At 40.0% G+C, this 23,916-nt stretch overlaps 1 protein-coding gene across 1 annotated transcript in view; it reads left to right on the top strand.

Moving 5' to 3' along the window:
- parp8 (poly (ADP-ribose) polymerase family, member 8) overlaps positions 1 to 23,916 on the top strand; it is a 74,864-nt gene that overhangs the window by 13,281 nt on the left and 37,667 nt on the right. The window contains exons 3-6 of the mRNA XM_037531433.1: positions 6,707 to 6,744; positions 13,241 to 13,330; positions 16,920 to 16,990; positions 17,113 to 17,181. Of these exons, the coding sequence (XP_037387330.1) occupies positions 6,707 to 6,744; positions 13,241 to 13,330; positions 16,920 to 16,990; positions 17,113 to 17,181 (268 nt within the window). The remainder of the gene's footprint in view (positions 1 to 6,706; positions 6,745 to 13,240; positions 13,331 to 16,919; positions 16,991 to 17,112; positions 17,182 to 23,916) is intronic.

Genomic DNA, 23,916 nt, shown 5'->3' with positions numbered 1-23,916 from the left:
AGTTTATGAATAAAAACATGGAAGAGTGTAAGGAGTTGGAAACATAAGGCTGTTTCCTAGAAGTTTCAATGAGTATGATGGCCTCACTAACAGTGTTCAGCCATCTTGAAGCCGGAACCCTGTCTGTACTTTTGTCCGTCTTTATGGATAATACAGTACGCCATCCAGCGTCAGAAACCACATAAGAAAATCTGTTTAAAATTAAGTACCAGGGTTTGATGCAATTGATTGTTGAGGCATGTGGTTTATACATTGCTGGTTGGTGTGAACTAAACTTTCCTTGCTGGGCTAGAAAGTAGCAAACTTCAGACACCAAGCATGCTTTGTTTTATTACTAAGGCTTATCACCTTACCATCACCAAAATTGTGGTCATATGACATATCATTGTTATTTTTTTTCTGCTGCTTACACACCAGGCTGAGCCACTACTGTGCGTCGTTCAGTTAACATTTGCTGTGTGAATCACGAGTGCGGCATCATACCACAAAGACAAAATGATCGGTTTTTAAACAATGCTGATACTTCTCATAATTTCAATCCAAAGTACCGCAGGTGTTTCTCTGGTAAATTACCGGAACCTTGCTTTCTCTGTAATGTTGTTTTAATAAGAGATTTGCTTAATGTATAGTTATGTTTACTCATGTAGAGACCTGTTAAGTAGATGACAAAGAAATTAAGACAAAGTTCAGTCTTCGAGCTTCATCTAAATACTTTAAAGCTCATATAACCAGGCCAGATGTTACTTCTGTTACTTCTGTTTTTTGCTGATGTTGGCTTGAGCTGTACTGAAATACACAGGGCAAAATCTATATCATGTTCCCATAAAACTCCCACAAATATCCCCAAAAACTTGCCTAATGTGCTCCTGGTCAATTAAACAAGCCTGTGTTCAATTAGTTTCAGCACGAGTTTGGCTCCTTGGAGGCCTTTGCTCTTTGCTCTGAGCTAGCGAAGGACATTCACAAGCAGCTAGCCATCCAAGACCGGCGGTGCCAGACCCATGCAGCCATTCATTTGTCATTTAGCACCAGGAGAACTGGTGGTCTGTCGAGTATTCCTTGAAAATCAGCCCCACGTGCCTCGCAGTTCTAAGAGGCCATAAATTTGATTTTAGTGAAAGTGACACAGATGTGTTGTAAGGCCAGTGTGCAATTTTCGAGCCCTACCCCCTTTCTAACGTTGAGTCTTGCTGGTGTCAGCGGCCTTAGAGATGGAAATTCAGCAGAAAAGGTGAATTTTGAGTGCACAAGACTTTTGTCTGGCAGCTTAGCTTTGGCCAAAGTCACGCAGCTACTTTCTTTGAATGATGGATTAGTAGCAGTTCTGCAGCGGATGTGTATTAATCCAGGTCCGACAATATTAAGTTCTGGAGCTGTCACTGTCAAACACAGAAACCTGAAAATGAACGATGTGGACTATGACACAGCAATGAAATTTTAGCTGTTTCCAGATGCTGCTTTGAATAACCATTGCTGTGAGTGCCTCCATCCTGTAGAAAACCTCAAGAGCTCTCAGGGGCATTGAGTTTTAGTAATTGGCTTTCTCCTTTATATCTAGTCATTTACTACGTCAGTGTGCATCTCTCACTTCTCATTTCAAAAGAATTGATTTGATTAAGCTTTGGGGCAATGTGAGCTACAGTAATGCTGGATGATACATCATTTTCACTAATGTGTTGTTATTGGTGTCACACAGCAATATTCATTTTCTGATCACTAACAAAAGTGTAGCATGTTTAGAAAATAAATACAAAAAACACAAGAGAGAAATAGTAAGGAAATTATGTACTTTCAAATAAAAGCTAAATTAAAAAGATACATTTTCACATATTTCTTAAACAAGTGCACAAAAGTCGACTGCCTAATTGTGAAAGGTAGCGTGTTCCACAGTTCATATGCATAAAAAAAGCAAAAGGAAGAAGCCTCTCCACTTTTTTCTGTAAATTATGCGGGGTGTTTGCAGAAAGACAAAATCTGCAGATCTCAGAACACATTTTTGAACATAAACAGGCAGACATTTGGTGAGCTTTAAAAACAAGTAAAAGCACTTCAGTATCTATCCGAAAAGATTTGCAATCAGAGAATCAAGATGTGTGCTTCTTTTTCTATACTGCATTTTGTGCAGGTTGTAGAGGATGTATTGTTGGGGTGTCTTTTGATGGAATGGAAATTTATAATTGTGTGTCAGCCTAGCTATGAAGATGTATGTAAAGGGAGAATAGGAGTGGCCCTATAATGGAAACTTGTAGATAAAAATTTTAGTATTGTAGTATTTTAGTTTGTAGAGGAATGATTTCCCAATGCATCAAGAAACTACCAGTTCATCAAATATGATATAAACCATAGTAAAGCTGTGCTTGAGACCCAGTTTTTAATTTATTGGATTGGGCTCTTGTGATCTGCTTTGTCAGCGGATCCAGTAGTGCAGCATTCAGCACCATGTCGTAAAGCAACCATGTCTGTCATTGGCTGGGTGCTTCAGATTGCATTAAATGAACTGAACTAAATAGTTAGTAAATTTTCTTTCTTAATTTTTATCTGGTCAACATTTGCAATACTGTGCATGCTTTATTTAGTGTAATTATGTGGAAAAAACAGCCAATCAAGTAAGAGACTATGATAAGGAAGAGTTCATAAACGTTATTAATTAATAATTATCTGATACAGATATCAGGATATTGTATTTTATAAATGCTGCCCATTAAGTTTGACATTGTGTGCAATATATCATCCAGTCACACCCCAGAGCCGTTGCCCATTGACGATGCTATTGCTGGAAGGCTCTCCCTTGCTGGCACACTGACTGAGATGTATCTACTGACTGCATCTGCTCCTTATGCTGACAGATTGAGGATCTCTCAATCAATATCCACTGCACCTTTCTCCAGTAACCTGTTTCAGTACAGCAGGTTAAGGGGTAATGCTATATTACTTGCTGTGCCTGTTTAAACCAGATAAAATAAACATGCTTTGTGGTCAGAACTTTATTCTCTGTATGGTTTGACAGTTCTGACAACAGATTTAATAATCTTAATCTTAATTTAATAATCGTGTATTTGCGGCCATAAATCTCAAAATAATGTTAAAATAATAAATGACATAGGCCTTACCATGTGAAGTAGCCTAAACACTATGGTTACAATGTAAAAACCTTCTAAACCATGTTCATGGTTCACAAGAGAAGCCATTCCAATTGTGGAAGGCAGCACAACTTTATCAGTTTAACAAGCATGACAATGGACAAAAAGCTCCAGTTCTACCTCATACAATGTTTTCACACCAGGCAACATATCTGGACTAGGGCCATATAACAGAAACATCCTAATGTTGAAATCTTATCTGTTTACTCACCATGATAACTTTAGCTGAGACTGAATGTAGGACCACAGCTATGACAGAATAATAGATCCTATGTTCATGATTTCATCCTAATTCTAAAGAAGAGCAAAAAACATAAAGCATCCTAACTAGACAAAATGTCCTAAATACTGTCCTTACATTTCATTTCTACTATTATCCGTTATATTGAAAGGAAAATTTTATCATTTTTAGGCAGCTGGCAGTATAATTAGCATTCAATTAAACTACTAAATGTAATTGTTTTTGTTCTAAGTCTGTGGTTTAAAAAATCCAGATACTGCAAACATGTTCTCTCCCATTTCCACTCATTATCTGTGTGTTAATGTCAATGAAAACTTGCCAAATGAAGTATTGCAATGATAGAAATGAAGAAACAGGAGACTGGGTTGAACTTGTGGCTGTTTTTTAAGAGGAATAATGTTGGCACACCTAAAGTCTGGGGAAAAGGAAACAGACACCCTCTCAAATGTCAAGGGGAGGCACAATAACTATGGGCCTCATTCGCCAATGTCTTCTTAAATTTGCTCTTGAGAAAGGTTCTAAGAAAAGGTCTACGTCAGATTCCTGAACTTTTCACACCTTTGTGCTCTTAAGTGTGTGCAGGTTCTCTTGTTACCTAAGAACAAATCCCAAATGAGAAAACATTGGTGAATGTCAGAATCTTCTTAAAACTGCATAAGTGGGTTTTAAGAAGAAATTTCGTCTTAAGAATGGTTGGTGAATGAGGCCCAATGTTCTTTTTTGAACTTCCAGTTTACCAGACTTTAGTTTTATTTTGACGATTGCTGCCTAGCTCACCAACTTACATTTTTACACTATTTGCATGTGTTTGTGTTTTAGCTGTCTACATATTATGCTTAACAACTGATGATCAACTTAGATTGAGTAGTTTAGGGTTTCCTAACTTGAGATATAATCTCTTGAGATACAAGATAAGATATAAACATCTAATAGGATAGGAAGTTTCTGTAATATCACCACAGATTCAGGATATGGACAGAAATTACACATTAAAAGAAAACAGATTGTGAGACATACATAATTACTTCTGTGCATCTCAAAGTCTGCTTTTAGACAGCACAGTTTCAGACATTTAACCCTTGCGACTTGATCGACGGGGATAGATGGAAACTGTTGGTGATTGTTCATACCCAGCACTAATGTAGTGTCCTTGCAGTTTCTATCAGTATCAAAAATAGTTGCATGGCCATGCTACAGTCACTAACAACTGCTTTCACTTGGCTTTTTACAATAAAAACCAGGAGAGGGCTCATCTTCTGGACCCCCCCCCCCCATTTCCTTTCACCAACCTCATTATTAACCTGAATATGAGTCCATTTGTTAGCTCCACCACCAGACAGATACTCTTTTAATACAGTGCACCTTCCATCTTTCGAACACAATAGGCTGTAGACTGTCTTTTTTCAGCTGATGAGTCTATTTGCTCCTCCGAAATTGCTGTCTTAAAACATAATAGTTCTTGAAGCACACTGACCGTGGATGATAATGCATGCTCAAACATTCACTCACAAGACGTTTAGCCTGAATTATTAACAACAATGGCAGACACTGAAAATCCAGGGGAAATCTTAATTATTGCACCTCTAATAGACCAACCATGTGATTTTACTTCAGAATTTGCATTCAGTTAGCAGCTGCAATAACTTGATCAAACAACTTGTTTAATTAGTTTTTATAGCTTTAAAGACATCTGGACAGTGCTCTTGCATGACCTCATCGCTTCAGTGGAAAATCGTCCTTACATGTTTACATCTCATTTGCATTAGCCACCTCTCTGCAACTGTGTAATTAGAAAATCTAGACTGATGTGCTCTACTTTTTATGTTTGCATTTGATTGCTGTTGTTTCATGGTCCATTAAAGCCCAGTTTAATGAAGTGATCTTCAGAGGATCTTTAATCACATATTTACAAAGGTAAAGATATGAAAGTAGTACTGAAGTAGTGAAGTAGTACTGCCTAGAAACTTTAAGATGTGTTTGACTTGCTTGTAGCCTCAGCCTTTTTCTGTATGTACTCCATTATAAAAATATACATTATTGTGCAAAAGTCAGAAACTATCCCTCAATTGTCATTCAAAATTGCTGTTAAGTACACATTATTAATTTTTCAGGAGCTATTTCTCAGGAAATTAGATGTGAGATAATCCACTTGGATAAGAAAGAGGAAAGTCAAAGTAAAGTCGATTGAAAAAACAAGAGTTTCCAATCTGGAATTTCAAGCATTTTCTAAGAATTAGAGTAAATGGGACTCATAAAATTGTCAAAATCAGATAAACAATACTTAAAGCATTCATTATGGAGAGAAAATAAAGCTCCATGCTTGCGTCAAAAAAACAAACAAAAAAAAAAACAGATGGTTCTGTCCATCGTTCCACCATGAGAAACCAATTAAAACTCAACACTATGAGTCTGAAAGCATGCATAGCTGTCAAGAAGCTGTTACTGAAAAAAGGAAATAGACAGAAAATGCAAATAAAACAAAAAAGCTGCAGGTGTTCTCAGAACAGTGGGCTGACCACCTCAGTTGCCAGACCTCAACATCGCTGAATGTATTTGGGATTACTTGAATTGTGAGAAGCAGAAAATGCAACCAACTTCTTAGACTGAACTTTGGAGGTGTGGAAAAATATCCCTGCAGATTTCTTGTGAAAGCCAGTTTCTCAAAAAGAATTGACATTTCTAAATGGAGTATTTATTTATGGATCTCCCACATTTTTTTACACTATTTGAAAGCTGAGTTTTACATTGTTTCAAAATTTCATGATGTATGGCCCTAAAAACATACATTAAAAGTTACAATTTGTGCTTTTGTCTTCTCTTATAAAGTTGTCTATTTCAGAGATATAAGGATTGTTGCAGCAGTGCCAGTATGTTTTCTACTATAACACGTGTTGGAAATATGCAAAGTAGCACTGCTGCTAAGGATAAAAAAAGACAGCATCAGCCAGTGAAGTTAAATGAAAGGATATGGTACACTTGGTTGATTTCATTGTTCATCCATTAAGCAGCATCAGTGACGAACACTGCTGAGTCAAGCAGAATCCGTGATGGGGTGATTTCATTACAATGAGACTTCAGAGAGTTATTTGTAGGGTGTTTGCCAAAAATCCAATTCCCATGATCCATTGTTCTGTTCCAATAATGAATATTGTAATATTGTGATTAATAAGCTAGCTGATTCCTTTAACTTAAATTAGCTTAGATTTGATTAGCAACCATATCATATCTTAGTTATGTGAATTGATCTTGGCTGAAGTGAAAAGATACTGTTTCATTTTCTTTTTTGTATATATTTATGCAATTATTTCTCCTTCTGTTTCCTCAGGGTATCCTACTCTGTACATGTCTCTGATGATTACCCAGGTATGGTTAACATTTTTATTCTTCATTTTATGATATCAGCAATGGAATTATCATATGGCTGTCACTGTATTGCTGCGGTGTTGGTAATCAAGTGATGGACAACCATTTTTGGTGATTAATCAAGTCAGTCACATTTTTAATTAAAAAATGGACTGAACAGTAACTAAGCATAGCCTTTCTGACTACTAACATGAAGTCCAACCTGTAAAAACAATTAATTGAAGAGGTAAGTAATTAACTTTGTGACATGATTTGGACACCAACTCGAAAGCAAAGGTTCAGGCCAAATAATATTTGTCTTGTTCATTTTTTTAAGTGAAAAAAGTTAACACTATTTATGTACACAATTACTGTTTATTTGCCAAATTTAACACATTGGATAAAATAATAAAACATAAAATGTGATCTTTGCAAATACTGTTTTATTTTTTTCAGTATGTTAAACTCGGGAAATACGTTTTGTGCATTAAATGTCATAGGAAATGTCATTTAAGTTTGTTCCCTGTAGAGGATGTCTTAATTTTACTTCAACAAAAATTGTAATATGACCAGGTGTATTCAGATGTTTTCATGTGAGTAAGTAAAAGTAATTAGTGATAATATGAACTGACTTCAGTTAAATACACTTTAAAATCACACAGACACACACACACACACACACACACACACGCACACGCACACACACACGCACACACACACACACACACAGACACACACATTTTCTAAGCCGCTTCTCCCTCAGGGTCGCGGGGGGGTGCTTTGGGTCATTGGGCAGAAGGCAGGATACACGCTGGACAGGTCGATCGCAGGGCAGCACTTTAAAATCATAAATCCTAAATTTAAAAGTTGTAAAACCTGTAGATTAAAAAAGTTACATCTTCATTAAATGCTGCAATTTGAAGTGTCTGTGTTTGCATTTATTTGGCATGACATCTTGAAGTGCATATTTGGACATCTTGTACAGTCGCCACTGTGACAGGAAGCTGGAGTCATTTATACAGGTTTTAATTCGGTCAGTGAACTATAATTGGCCTGACAAGAAAGCTGCTGCAGGACATGTCACGCGAAAGGACAGTTAATGTAGCTGTACCAGACTACCCACTGCTTCACAATGAGTGAGCACTTTAGTGGTGGTTTTACCAAGGGGGCAGTCTAAAATAGTATTTAATTTTCTCTCACTCTGCTTAATTCCGCAGGCCCTTCAATTTTGAGGGAATAACTGTGGATATCTTTGTTGCACTGCTCTTAAAGGCAGCAACTTGCTGCTGATTAGTATTGCTGTGGATCATTATAGGTTGTCTTAGCTTTCATGACCCTTTGGTTTTGGCTATGCTAGCGGTTAGAGAGTTTAGTTATAGCTTGAGAGAGTAATGGATTTATTCAGGTCATAGTAAAAGCTTGTAGCTAGCTTAAGTTGTTTTAGACAGAAACAGCAAATCTGCACAGTGTAAGTGTATTTGCTCAGAAAGGGTGGACAAGATGACAGTATATTATTGTTATCATGATATTACATCAAGATGACTTTTTGCGTAGTGTGTCAATTACTGATTGACATGTTTTTGTTACTTTAAGTGGGTTTTCTTTGAGAATTGTTTTGCCTTATAACACCATTCATGTAAGTCTCAGCCATGATTGGATTATAAATAATATGTTTAAACTTTGAACTCAGAACTATTGCAAAACATTTCTCAGGCAGCGTATTTATCAATGATTTCATGCAATGGCATTCTGTATTGTAGCTTTTAGAAACATTAAACTCTTCGGACGTCTGGCTCCTATCACCACCACTGTGAACAATTCTGAATCAGTAAATTTTTCTAGGAGTTTTTCACATCAGACCACTCTAAATTAGTTAGTTTACATCAGTATAATGTAATTCCCAGTTCATTTTGATTTTATTTTGTTTTCACTCCTGTCATACAATTACATTAGCTATCTCATATATCTTTCCCAATAGCGGAACTGTTTAAGTTTTCAGCCTGTCATTGGGAGATTGTGAATTTAGGTTCCACTGGTGCCACAGCTGAAGAAGTTACTATTTAGTGAGGAATTACTGGAATTTTCAAGAACAGCAATAAAATCGAGAGTTGTCAGTTTCAGCCAAAATGATTTACTGAACTCTATTTCCAGAACAGATTCAACATTTTCAAACATAACCAGTATATAGTAGCTGCTTAAAGTTTATAGTAACAAGCAGCTGATGCTTTTATCTTATTCTATTACATTTTTTTATTTTATTTTAGACAAAGCTGCACTATGTATGATTTTGTTTCTTAAAACTAAAAGGGGGGGGGGCACACTAATATAAAATATGGTGTTTGTGCACTACTGTGAGTCACCCTCTAAAGCCTAAAATAGTAATTTAAAAGTCAGAGGTGTTGAGTTAGATTTTGTGGGACAGTCCAGTTCAATGTTTAGGCCCCAAATACAAAACCAACATTATGCTGATGAAGACAAGATGGCAATAATAGGTCATTCACTTACATTCTCAGAAGACATGCCCTTCACCAAGTTTCTGTCTCTTTGAATGCTCATTCAACATGCTCGCAGTCATCATTCACCACTTGAGGAGGGGGCACAAGCAGTGTTACAAAATATTCTCCTAGATGTTGTGTGTAAGTACACATTTCTGCCAGAGAGGTCTCCAAATCCCCAAACCTTACATAGTGTAGACTTTAATAGTTTATTTTGCAAATGCTTAATTTATTTGCTTAATTTATAATTGGACATTATTCATAAAGTCAGCGCAGGGTGCAAAGATAACCCCGAAATTGGTGGGCTGTTAAAAAAAAATCCCAGGATTTGTCATTTAGTGAAAATCCAAGTCTCAGAAAGATTGAATTTTGTGATTTATATTGCATATTATGGAGGGAGGTGCACACAGGTGGATTATATCCTTAGTAGGAGATGCCACCTAAAGGAGATGGGAGATTGTAAAGTGGTACCAGGGGAAAGTGTAGCAAGGCAGCATAGGGTGGTTGTCTGTAGAATGAGATTAGAAACAAAGAAGAGGAAGAGAGTGAAGACAGAGCCAAAGATTAGATGGTGGAAGCTGAAGGAGGAGGATGGCTGCAGGCAGTTCAGGGAAAAATTGCAACAGGCCCTTGGGGGCAGTGAGGAGCTACCTGAGGACTGGGAAAATACAGCTAAGGTGGTGAGAGAAACTGGCAAAAATGTGTTGGGTGTTTCGTCTGGTCAGAGGAAAGAAGACAAGGAAAGTTGGTGGTGGAATGAGGAAGTCCAGGAGAGTATTCAGAAGACGAAGGCAGCTAAGAAAAAGTGGGATAACCAGAGAGATGAAGGAAGTAGGCAGGAGTACTGTGAGGCTAGTTGTATAGCAAAAAGAATGGTGGCAAAAGCAAAGGCTCAGGCCTGTGATGAGCTGTATGAGAGGCTGGACAGTAAAGAAGGAGTAAAGGACTTGTATCGTTTGGCTAAACAGAGAGATAGAGCTGGAAAGGATGTACAGCAGGTTAGGCTGATAAAGGATAGAGAGGGAAATGTACTAGTGAGTGAACAGAGAGTGATGAGAAGATGGAAGGAGTACTTTGAAGAACTAATGAATGAGGAAAACGAGAGAGAGAGGAGGACAATGGGGGGAGAGATAGTGGATCAGGAAGTGCAGAGTATTAGTAAGGTGGAAGTGAGGGCAGCTTTTAAAAGGATGAAGAATGGAAAGGCAGTTGGTCCAGATGACATACCTGTGGAGGTATGGAGATGTTTAGGAGAGAAGGCAGTGGACTTTTTAACCAGGTTGTTTAACAAAATCCTGGAGAGTGCGAGGATGCCTGATGAGTGGAGATGTAGTGTACTGGTCCCCATTTTTAAGAACAAGGGTGATGTGCAGAGCTGCAGTAACTACAGAGGTATAAAGTTGATGAGCCACACCATGAAGGTATGGGAAAGAGTTGTTGAAGCAAGGCTAAGGCGAGAGGTCCAGATCAGTGAGCAGCAGTTTGGTTTCATGCCCAGAAAGAGTACCACAGATGCAATTTTTGTGTTGAGAGTGTTCGTAGAGAAGTACAGAGAAAGTCAGAAGGAGCTACATTGTGTCTTTGTGGATCTAGAGAAGGCATATGATAGGGTGCCAAGAGAGGAACTGTGGTACTGTGTATGAGACAGTGGTGAGGTGTGCAGTTGGAGTGACAAATGGTTTCAAGGTGAAGGTAGGGTTACATCAGGGATCAGCTTTGAGCCCCTTCTTGTTTGCAATGGTGATAAAAAGGTTAACAGATGAGGTCAGGCAGGAGGCTCCATGGACCATGATGTTTGCAGATGACATTGTAATCTGTGGTGAGAGTAGAGAGCAGGTTGAAGAGAATCTGGAGAGGTGGAGGTTTGCACTGGAGAGGAGAGGAATGAAGGTCAGTAGAGACAAGACGGAATACATGTGTGTGAATGAGAGGGAGGCAGGTGGAAAGGTGAAGATGCAAGGAGTAGAGGTCGTAAAGGTGGATGACTTCAAATATCTTGGGTCAACCATCCAGAGCAATGGACAGTTTAGAAAAGAGGTGAAGAAGAGGGTGCAGGCAGGATGGAGTGGGTGGAGACGGGTGTCAGGGCTGATGTGTGACAAAAGGATAGCAGCAAGAGTGAAAGGGAAGGTTTACAAGACAGTAGTGCGTCCTGCTATGATGTATGGTTTGGAGACTGTGGCTCTGTCTAAAAGACAGGAGGCTGAGCTGGAGGTGGCGGAGATGAAGATGCTGAGATTTTCGTTGGGAGTGACAAGGATGGACAAGATTAGAAATGAGCTGATCAGAGGGACAGTGAAGGTGGAGCAGTTTGGAGATAAAGCCAGAGAGGCCAGGTTGAGATGGTTTGGACATGTGTTGAGGTGGAATAGTGGATATATTGGTCAAAGAATGTTGGAGATGGAGCTGCCGGGTAGAAGGAGAAGAGGTAGACCTCAGAGAAGGTTTATGGATGTAGTGAAGGTGGACATGGAGATGGTTGGTGTGAAAGTAGAGGAGGCAGTGGATAGGGCAAGATGGAGGCAGATGATCCGCTGTGGCGACCCCTAAAGGGAGCAGCCGAAAGAAGAAGAAGAGAAATGTTTTCAAGCATTGTTTTTACTGTTTTGCGTATTGGATTTGCATACGTTAATTGCTCACTGTGGTTGAATTGTCTATTGGATAATCCTTAATTTTAGGCTTAAGTTATCTGGCTAACTAAGAAATATCGATTTGTGAAACACCCACTTGGATTCTTCTTGTTGCCCTCACCCCCCCCCCCCCCCCCCAAAAAAAAAAAAAACCCAGCAAGTTCAGATCTCTTAATGGAAGAATCTTGTCCATAAAAAGACATAAAAAGCTTTAGTGCTGAGGGCCAAAGTGTCTTCTCAGTCTGAGAATGACCCCGATACTCTGATACAACATGCATCTGTGACGAACAAGAGGTTTTTCTCAGAATCAAAGGCCAGAGGATGCGGCTTCTCTCTTAGTCCCATGAGCTGAGGCTTAATACACAGCCCAGTGGCAGAAAGTCAGCTTTGCATAAGAATGTGGACTTTCCTGGCTTGAATTTGGACATTATTCATAAAGTCAGCACAGGGTGCAAAGATAACCCCGAAAGTGGTGGGTTGTTAAAAAAAAAAATTCCAGGATTTGTCATTTAGTGAAAATCTAAAGTGCCATATTGAGTATTTTTCTGCTTATCAGTATGTAGTGTTAAAAATGGGCCTGGAGAAAGTCCTTGTAAATGAGTCAATTATGTGTCATAAACAAATATATTGTAATTCATTTTAATTATATAGAGATGATGGAGTTTGGGAGCCCCTGGCCAAATGACATGTTGAGTTGATCTTCTAAGTGTTGTGTTGTGTTGATTTTCTAAGCCAACACTGAATAAGTAAACACATCCTCTGTAGAGAACACACTTCTGCACATTTAGTACAATTACTGTTTTTGGTGAGTTCCACAGAAGTTTCAGCAAAGGTAATTAAAATGTAAATAAAGTAATTGAGTGGTTTGATATGAAATGCTCAGTTCTAGAGAAAAATACAGATTCAGAATTTTTCACAGTGGTAGTGATAGGAACCAGAAGTCAGAAGTTTAATGTCTCATGCCTCACAGAAAGTTTCATTACATGAATTAGTTGGGAATACGCAGCCTGATGCCTGAGATATTGTTTAAGCTAAGACCTCGGCCTTAAAATATTATAGGTACATGCAAATTAGCATCATCAGCATTATATATTTAAAAAATCAGATTGTGAATTATAAAATATGTGAATTTCCCCTTTATTATATTGGAAATGGAATAAAACGTAAAATGTGGCCTGGGAAAACTTTATAGAACATTTTGTATGTTATGTTATATTGTTTTCCAGTATGTTAAACTCAGTTACATTATATATGAATCGTGCACTAAATGAATTCAAATTAGCAGAACTTCTTTTCACTTAGGTGATCAATATAACATGTAATTTGACAAGGGGTGTTCAAACTTTTGCATAAGACTGTATAATAATATCCGTCTGCCTTTTTCTCTTGCAGACAACACCTATGTGTCCAACTCTGAGAACGACGATGAAGTATTAGTAACAAGAGATCCTATTCCAGTGATTTTCCACAGAATAGCAACAGGTAAAACCTCTGTTGTGTGATATAAATGAATACATTTATGGTAAAAAAAATATTTATGCATGGCTGTGTTGAAATTATGAATTAAGTTGTAATGGTGTGGTTTCTTCAACCTTTAACTTAAAACTTATGCATAAGGATATACAAAGACCACACAAGACATACATAAATACAGCTACCCACAGATATCTGTATCATTCAGAATTCAACATTATTGGAAATGGGTCAAAAACACTGGAATAAGACATCAATACTGATTAATCAAACTGAGAAATACTTGACCTGAATCCTGATGTACAAACTGTGCGTAGTAGAAAAGTCTTGATTTCAGCAGTCTTGAGCTCTGTCTACCTATGGAGGGTGTATTATTTGACAGTGTTTGAAACTTTTTCTCATCAATAATTATTCTAGTTTGGATATGAAACCAGACTGGAATCATCTTTGTCCAGTTTACTCAGTGTTTTGCTGAGAACATCTTTTGATTAGTTCACCTACATGTCTGCACAAGTGCTTCCTAAAATGTAGTGGTGTCAAAGTTAATAACGTATTTAATACAGTAAATAAATTACACCACTAATTTTATTAATGCATTTTCCTGGTTTGAAACCACCCTGAAACCCTGCTACTACCACACTGTTACTTGCTTTGACTGATTCCACAACTGCAGCCTTTTCATTAAAATACACCTTTCAAATGGACAGTTTCATTGATTTCTTGACAAAATCAAAGTTATTTCCAGCTACTGCAAATCCATGAATTTGTTTGTCACCAAAGTACATTGTGTCTGAAGTATCATTTACATACCATACTCACTGCTGATGCTGGAAATACCAATAATTCAGCAGACTACACTGGACAGTTCTTGTGGGTGACCTGCAAATAAATCAGCAAGCTAACAAGTAACAGTGGCAATAGTCACGGATGTGTTGGAACCATTGAAAGTACACAATATAGTACAGTATGAATGAATCCATTCGTTTCAATCTATGGGATAATCACTGCCCACATACCTCCAAGTGTCCTTTTTCATTGACATGGATGTTAAGCGATACATCAATTAGAGGGCCGTTTGGAGTTGAAAGGTTCTGACAACAACAAACATGGCAACAGTGGAGGTGACCATAATAATGTACCGATTATGAAAGAGATGAAATAGGCAGCAATGTAGCCGGTGATTGTCAGTGAGGCCATTAATTACTCAAATTAAGTTGTGTGCCCCAATGCATTATACGTACTGTCATTGGTTGGAACATGCAGCCACTGTTGCTCTCACTGGACCTTGGTGATGTAAATTGGAAACTGCTTGCTCTCTATCTTGTTCACTCTGTGTTCATATGGTTGTCTTGTTTCATAGAAGATGAAATAACGGTATTGAATCAGAGTAAGTAATACATACATTCTGATGAAGCTTATTTTGTCCAAAGCTTTGCATTTGAGTGTACATGATGTCTACCTGAATGAAATGCATTCACACAGTTACAGCTTAAATTAACACAAGTGTATTGCTGTAATAGATTTTATTCATGTGAATAAATAAAATGAAGTACACATTTGACACAGTTCATTTTAGTGCATCCCTTCATTCAGTTTACTTTAGTCACAGTATATTTTTAGGATGTTTTGGTACATTGTCTGCCCTTTTTAGCTAATAACTTGCTATACATTCCTCGTCTAATCAAATCTAGATTTCCATTGTGTCATTCTGTTTGCTTCAGAGTTTAAATGCGGAATCAGACAATAGACTAAAACCGCATCTTCTCTCAGTTAACACTGCAGCTATTCTGTTTTTCAATACTTAAAGCTCCACAGATTGTGTCATGGCTAATAAGCATGTGCACATAAATGGTTTGGATTGATGGCCTGTCAGTCACAAGCCAGACTTTTCCACTTTTGCAGTTTTGACCTCTCGATCAAGCGCGAGTTCTACTCGTTTGCAGACGTTTCAGCTTCAGAGTTGTTTGTCAGCATAACTTTGTCTAGACAAAAGATATTCCCCCAGCAGTGCCATTTTTACTCTGTGTGACAGGTATAGAGTAGACGATGGACTTTTAGAATTATTAGTAGCATAGCTAAAGAGTGGGACAGTGACACTAGCACAAGGTTAGAGCACCAGGCTCTAGACATCCTAAAGCTATGGAGGTTTAACTCCCTGTAGTGACAGCAGGTGATATAAGTCCTTATCTGGTGCTTAAGTGAATACGATGGGGATGAGTTAGTCAACACATAGGCTACCCTTGAGAAAGACACTTAGATCTGTAGCAGATCTTCAAGAAGTATGACTGACCCTAGGTCCAGCTGTATGCTTATGACAGTGATAAATGCCGCTTGATAGGGCTGGGCAGTGTATCGCTTGTTAATTTTTCTCTTAGTAATGGGCTTTGCAGTAGAAAATGAGACTATTAACAACCATATAGTACCTGGCAGACCACCATAACTGTCACCTTCATCTTTGAGAGCTGCTCTTTTGCTACAAATCTAAAAAAAAATCCACAGGTGTTTCTGTCCATCCTTCCACTGTGAGAAGACAACTCAACACTATGAGTCGGAAAGGATAGTAGCTGTTGATAGGCTGTTATTGAGAAAAGTAAAAAGGAGACACTAGAACACTGACAGTAGACACCAGAGATGGGAAGTAAATGTTTATGTACTGACAACTGAAAGATTGTGATTGGGATTACTGGAATTGTGAGAAGTTTAAAATGCAACCAACTTCTAAGACAGCAAGTGTCTTGAAAAGAGTGAAAGCTGAAATAAAGGCAAAGGGTGGGAGGTTAGTTGTTTATTTGTTGGTGGGCTCTGTGTAATGTTCTCAAATGTTTTCTGCTTTTTTTCCTGATGCTGAAAAATTAACAACCTTTGAATATAAACTAAATACATTCAGGCAGGCATCATATGTAATCATATGTACAGTCAAAGGTTCCAACACCTCCACAATTGTAGCCTCTCACTGTCACTCATGTTCATACAGCCTGTGGAATCATATTACGCTGAATGCTCTCAGGGATTACTGGAACTTTTTATTTTGATTGAGGCATTGCTTTGAAAGTGATTTTAAAACTAATTTGAATGAAAGTACTGCAATCACAGATTCTAACAGTGTGTGAGCAGCTGGGCTTCAGTATGGAATACTATGGACAGTTCAAAAGGATCAAACTAGGAAAATGTGTGAACAGAATTAAAAAAAAAAGAACAAAAGACTGTTAATTTATCAGGGTAACACATTATTACATTGTAAGGAAGATGTACTTGTGAGGGTACCCCAGTGACTTTAGAGATACCACCTCAGTGACAGTTTATTACTCTTTTTTCTGAGATTGTAGTGTGTAGTTTTTGCATATTGCAAAATACATCACAGTTGTTATATGTGACAACATAATTGAAAAACTAGAATTTTGTCCATATTTTGCAGCCCTACCATAGATCAGTTTCAGCATGCCAGGCCTGTGCAATATCTGCAGTTATGTTTAGCACTGCAATTGCTTGTGACAGGCAAACAGATATGTCAGATATGTAACGGAGAAAATTTGGTCCTAAATTAGATCACTGGCTCATTGTGTTGAAATTATTGTCATTGGTTTCTCATTTTCTGCAGAGATAAGGATCAATAATGATGCCACCAGTTGTCTTTCCATCAAGTCAAAGCTTCAGATTGACAAAAACCCGGTAAGAGAGATGCTTTAGATTTTAGTTTTTTTTCATCCATATGAATTTCACATGCTGTAATAAATTGTCTGGTGAATAATACAAGTGCCCTGGAAAAATGACTTTTTATTCATATCTTGCAGTGCCATTATGCCATAGAGGAGGACTCAGAAGGCGATAATGACTCTGAAGAGTTCTACTATGGTGGTCAGGCAAGTGCAGATGAACCTCACTGGGATATTTTGTGTCTAATAATATATATGGAAATATATCTGGAAATGAGATTTTCTAGTACCCAGACTGTTTGCTTCAAAGGTCAAGGATGAACCATTCCAAGCAAACCCAGTGAACCTAGCTCTTAACTAATAATGGTATAAAAATGAGAGTTGGAGTGAGAGTCACATGATGAAAGACTAATTTCAGGTCACTCATACTCATCACGTGCAGTATGACCTTTAGATTTGTGAACTTTAGCCAAAATGACAGTGCATATCTATGTAGGTACTTAACAAAGTGAGAGTAAGAAGTGAAAATGGATTTCGGAACCGACTCAGGCCAAGGACACTTTAAATTTCATGCTAAATTTCCCCTTTGCCTTCAATGGCTCATATAAAAGAACTTTTGGCTTTGTTTTGCTCGAGAAGGCTATTGGCCCATTCATCAGGCAAGGTGAGAGGAGGTTTCAGTCATATGAATGAATGTCTGCACAAGCGACTCCCTCCTAAATGACTCATATGCCAGCTCATTGGAGGAGATCCATTATGGTAAAGCTGCAGAGAGTGAACTCGATTTGCCCCCAGTGGGCTGGACTTGTGGCAGGCTTTTGTGACTGATTAGCAGACTGTCGTTTGGATGGAGATGCATACCCTAATACCCTCAGTGGCTGTGAATGCACACTGGCACTCACTCACAGTAATGTGGCCCCATTACAGTTCTGACATCCTCTGTACTTCTGAGAGCGCTCAATCACTGAAGCTGCGTCATCTGCGGACTGCACTTCACATCCTCTAGGGAAAAGAGGAGAAGGTGCTTTGGGGTGAAATACAGAAATCAACTTATCATCAATTTAAGAGATATGGACCATGTCTGTGTTGGTAAACAAAGAATCAATGCCAGTTGCTTCAGTGTCTGTTAGGTTGTCTCCACCAGCTCCATCCAAACAACAGACTACAGTACACATGCAGTGCTATGGTTGGGCAGTATAATGGTAATAAGATATACTGCAGTATTTGAAAGTGAGACTGATATTTGAAAATGATGACAGTATTTCAAGTTTATGCATCAGATTTCTATTCCACATCTGACAGGTGCAATGAACGCATTCCACCCATTTATACATTAGCGAAGTCACTCATTAGTGGTGTGGGAGCTCACTGAGAGGTAGCAGTGATAGAATCAGAGCCAAGAAAAGCCTCAGATAAAGTTAGCATGATAGTGGCTCATTGATGGCTGAGAGCTACGCAAACGTTACATTTCAACTTTCAGTGTATCACCAGAAAATTGTGTACTGCGTTCACATATTTGATGGCCATGTAAGTTAAATAATTCAGGACAGAATGGCTTGAAATGCTCTTGAAACAAGTGGATACCACCTAGCACTCCTTAGCTTGTGCTTAGCAGAACTTGCTAGGTTCAGTAGTTGCTGGATTTGGTTTGGTCTGCAAACCATAGCTGACATGCCTTCCTGATACAATAAGACTCTGGATTTTCTCTCACAACTGTGAGTCACTTTTTACTGGGCTAAAACACTATGGCAACTTATGCTGTATGCTTAACCGGCTCTAGTACAGGACACGTTTGGGATTTCTCATCATAAACAACATTCAGGGCAGGCTTCTGACCAATCAGGGACAGCTGAATGACCAATGAGGACCCCTCCCATCCTTTTTTCCCCCTTTGTGACGTCTGTGGCATAAATCACAGGAAAAATATGACTTATCCCGTTAGGCCACTCAATTCCTGCTCATGTTTAATGCAATTGACTGTTCATCATAAACGTCATAGTTTACCACGCATGGGGTTTTGTAGTTGCATAAGTATTTAAATGAGGGTTAAAAGAGAAGGTTGTTAAAACAAGTTAACCGCTGTTGCATTTGTTAGGTTTTGTGAAGCTGAAAGTGAATTCCTAAAAGAGAAGTCTTGTCTAAGTTTACATTTTACATTTACATTTACAGCATTTAGCAGACGCTCTTACAAGAATTCTTTGTCTATCTAGAGAAAGTATCTTTGCTAGTTACCAATAGGTTAGAGAGAAAGCTAGTCCTGAGCTCAGATACTGCTAGAAACAAAAAAGTCACTATCGATACCTAGAGAAAAAGGAGCTGAGTTGAACAGAGAATAGTGCAATACAATAAAATACAATATATAAGTGTAGTACAATACATTACAATCAATACTTAATTCAGTGCTCATTTAAGTGCTGTATAAAGCTATGAGTCTTCAGTCTGCATTTGAAGACAGCAAGAGACTCTGCTGTACGGACAGCCAGTGGGAGTTCATTCCACCACTTGGGTGCCAGTACGGAAAACAGTCTCGATGCTTGTCTTCCGTGTGCCTTGAAGGATGGCGGGTCAAGCCGAGCGGTACTCGAAGCTCAAAGGGCTCGTGGTACAGTTTGAGATTTCACCATTGCCATTAAGCTCGGGGCTGGTCCATTTTTGGCTTTTTAGGCAAGCATTAGGGTTTTAAATCTGATGCGTGCAGCTACAGGAAGCCAGCAGTGGGGGAGCGCAGCAGTGGGGTCATGTGGCTAAACTTGGGGAGGTTGAAGACGAGCCTTGCTGCTGCATTCTGGATGAGTTGCAGAAGCTTGGGAAGACCAGCCAAGAGCAAGTTGCAGTTGTCAAGTCTTGAGATGACCAGAGACTGCACTAGCACCTGGGCGGCCTCTTGAGTGAGAAAGGGTCAGATCCTCCGGATGTTGTACAGGAGAAATCTGCATGACCGAGTTAGGTTTGCGATGTGAGCCAACAACGATAACTGGCCATCCAGAATCACACCAAGACTTCTTGCCTCTACAGACGGAACAATCAGAGAGTTCTCAAATGAGATGGCAAGATCATGATGAGGACCTGTAGTTGCAGGGATGAATAGCAGCTCATTCTTGCTAGGATTGAGCTTCAGGTGGTGAGCTGCCATCCATGAAGAGATGTCAGACAGACATGCCGAGATGCAACTGGAAACCTGTGTGTCAGAGAGTGAGAAAGAAAGCATTAGTTGGTTATCATCAGCATAACAGTGATAAGAGAAGCCATGAGATGATATTACATCACCAAGAATGCTAGTGTAAAGAGAAAAGAGTAGATTACCCAACACTGAGCCTTGTGGGACACCAGTGGAGAGCCTGCATGGAGAGGATGTGAACCCTCTCCATGTTACCTGATAAGAGCGATCCTCCAGATAGGACTTGAACCACTGCCATGCATAGCCAGTGATTCCAAGGCTGGTGAGGACATCCACTAGGATTGTGTGGTTGACCATGTCAAATGTTGCTGAGAGGTCAAGAAGAATCAGGACAGATGACCGTTTGGCTGATCTTGCTGACTGGAGCTTCTTGGTCACTGCTATAAGAGCAGTTTCTGTTGAGTGTGCTGGTTTGAAGCCAGACTGGTTGGGGTCCTGGAGCTGGTTCTGTGTTAGAAAAAGAGACAGCTGATTATAGATTGCATGTTCAAGAATTTTTGAAAGGAAAGAAAGGAGTGATACCGGTCTGTAGTTGTTGACATCAGAGCTGTCAAGTGGGGGTTTCTTCAGGATGGGAAGTACTCTTGCAGTCTTGAAAGTTGGACTTAATGAGAAAAGTGATGAAGGGCAGTAGGTCTTTGGAGATTGACTGGAACAATGCAGATGGGATGGGATCCAGTGGGCAGGTGGTTGTGGTTACTGGATTTGATCAGTTGAAGTAAAGCATCTGTGGAAAGAGAAGAGAACAAGAGGAGAAGGTCTAGTGGAAGGAGTGGGGACACAGGGAAGACTGGCGGATTCTATCGACCTTCTCAAAGAAGGTGACAACATCCTCAGGGGTGAGAGAAAAGGGTGGAGGGGGAGGAGGTGGGTTTGGGAGAGGGGGAGAGAGGAGAAAATGCTGAAGAGCATGCGTGGATCAGATGCTGATGTTTCCAGTTTCCCCTTGTAGAAAGATGACATTGCAGCAGTAACTTCTGTTGACACACGGCGCATGTGGCAGGGCATCCAGGCCATCACCAACTACAAGTCAACTCCACCTGCTTGTGACAGTGATGCCTCCCTTCCAGACATGCTTAACAACTTATATGCTCAGTTTTAGGCACAGAACGGCACAACGGTGAGGAAAACCACACCTCCTCCAAGTGAACTGGTACTGTGTCTGTCCAATGCTGATGTGCGGAGAACTCTACACAGAATCAACCCACGAAAAGCACCAGAATCCAACAGCATACCAGGTAGAGTGCTCAGAGAATGCGCCAAACAGCTGGCTGATGTTCTCACAGAGCATTGCAGTCGTTCCAATGTGCTTAAAGTCCACCATCATCATCCCTGTGCCGAAGAAGTCTCCAGTGCCCTGCCTCAATGACTACTGTCCCGTTGCACTGATGAGAGGCTTGTAAACTGCAATTTGCATATCGCCCCAACTGCTCAACAGACGATACCATCTCCACCACACTCCACCTGGCTCTCTCCCACCTATAAATAAAGACACCTAAGTCAGAATGCTGTTCATAGACTACAGTTCAGCATTCAACACCATCATTCCTGAGCAGCTGATTGGAAAACTGAGCCTGCTGGGCCTTATCACCTCCCTCTGTAACTGGATCCTGGATTTCCTATCTGAGAGACCTCAGTTAGTCAGGATAGGAAATATCATCTCCAGCGCCACCACACTGAGCACTGGTGCCCCTCAGGGTTGTGTGCTCAGTCCACTGCTGTTCACTCTACTGACTCACGACTGTACTGCAAAGTACAGCTCAAATCACATCATCAAGTTTGCTGATGACACGACTGTGACACGACGAGTCAGCATACAGAGAGGTGCAGTGGCTAACGGACTGGTGCAGAGCCAACAACCTGTCTCTTAATGTAGACAGAACTAAGGAGATTGTTGTTGACTTCCGAAGAGTGCGAGGTGACCACCCCCCACTGAACATCACTGGCTGTGCTGTGGAAATCGTCAGGAGCACCAAGTTCCTGTGTGTCCACATCACAGATAACATCACCTGGTCCCTGAACACCAACTCCATAGCCAAGAGAGCCCTTTACTTCCTGCGGACACTGAAGAAGGCAGATCTCTCCCCTCCCATCCTCACCATGTTCTCCACATGGACTGTAGAGAGCATCCTGAGCAGCTGCATCATCGCTTGGTTTGGGAATTGCACCGCCTCAGACCGCAAGACCCTACAGCGTATAGTGAGGACAGCTGAGAAGATCATCGGGGTCTCTCTCCCTTCCATCGTGGACATCTACACCACACATCATATCTGGAAAGCCACTAACATTGTGGACAACCCCATCCATCTCTCACACTGACTTTTTTCACTGCTGCCATCTGGCAGAAGGTACCGGAGCATCTGTGCCACCACTGCCAGACTCTGCCAGACCCACCCCCCACCCCCCCCTCTACTTGCACTATCTGGAACATTGCTGGTACACTTTGTTTTCACTGTTTTACTCAGGTTTTTCTACCTCAGTAACTGCTGTGTTTTATGCCTGTCATCTGACTGCGTGACTCACAGATCACAGCATGTTAAATATCTCTGCACCTTATTCCACTACCTCATGTCCAGAATGAGTGCTGTGTCGGTGCTGCACTGTCCTGTCTGTTGACTATGTCTAATGTCTGTTTAATTTATCATATTTATTGTTGCTAGTTAAATTTTTTGTTTGCACACTACGTCTACACGTTTGCACTTTGAACTTTTTGTTTCTTGTTGCGCCGTGTTGTTCCTGGAGGAACGTAATTTCACTCCACTGTGTACTTGTACATAGATGGAATGACAATAAAAGCCTCTTGACTTGGAAAAAAAAAACTCTTGACTTCTTGAGAGAACTTGGAAAGGAGAGATTGTAGGAGTGAAGATGGGGATTTCCTCCACCTTCTCTCAGCCTTCCTTAGTTCTTGCCAGTTGCTGCCTATGACACCTGACAGCCAGGGGGGTGGGGAAGATCTTGCTGGCCTAGAGGAGAGAGGACACAAAAAGTTAATTGCAGATGAGACTGAAGAAATGAAAGCATCTGTAGCTGTGTTCAGTGAGATCGAGGAAAATTAATCAGGATGGGGGAGGGTGGCCAGAATAGTTGAAGCAAAAGACGAGGAAGGAGTGGAGTGCAGGTTGCATCAAGAGGAGGAGCACAAAGGGGTGGAATGGACAGGAGGTAGCACGGAGGGAGAGTGAGAAAGATACGAAGTGGTGATCAGAGCGATGCATGGTATTTACTGTCACGTCCAGCGCGGAGGTAGGTCTGGTGAATATCAGGTCCAAAGCATTGCCTGCTCTGAGCGTCGGAGGAGTCTGGTTGAGGGTGAGGTCGAAGGATGATAGCAGTGGTAACAGGCAGGATGACTGCAGCTTGACCGATGGCAGGTTGAAGTCACCCAAGAGTATGAGCGGGGTTCCATCAATGGGGAAGAGACTCAGTAGAATGTCTAACTCATCAACGAAGTAGCCTAGAGGAGAGGGAGGATGATAAAGGACAATTACATGAATGTCTAATGGGGAAAGATACAGTGACAGCGTGAATGTGCTTCATAAGAAAGGCGCCAGGTCCATAAGCAGACAAATTTTACTGGACTTCAGCAGTTAAATTCTGAAGTTAGAAGCCAGATTTAATGAACGAATGTATACATATGAAACTCAGTCTTACTTCTAGTACTCACCAGAATTATTTATCCCCCTTGTTATAGAACAAGCAAATAAGACGAAAATGTCATTTTTGCCTTTCAGCTTGATCTTAACACTGAAATTTTAAATGAA

Source organism: Pygocentrus nattereri, chromosome 20, assembly GCF_015220715.1.
Source record: "Pygocentrus nattereri isolate fPygNat1 chromosome 20, fPygNat1.pri, whole genome shotgun sequence".
Lineage (NCBI taxonomy): Eukaryota > Metazoa > Chordata > Actinopteri > Characiformes > Serrasalmidae > Pygocentrus > Pygocentrus nattereri.
Note: the sequence above shows the minus strand (reverse complement) of the source record. Positions and strands in the feature narration are given on the sequence as shown.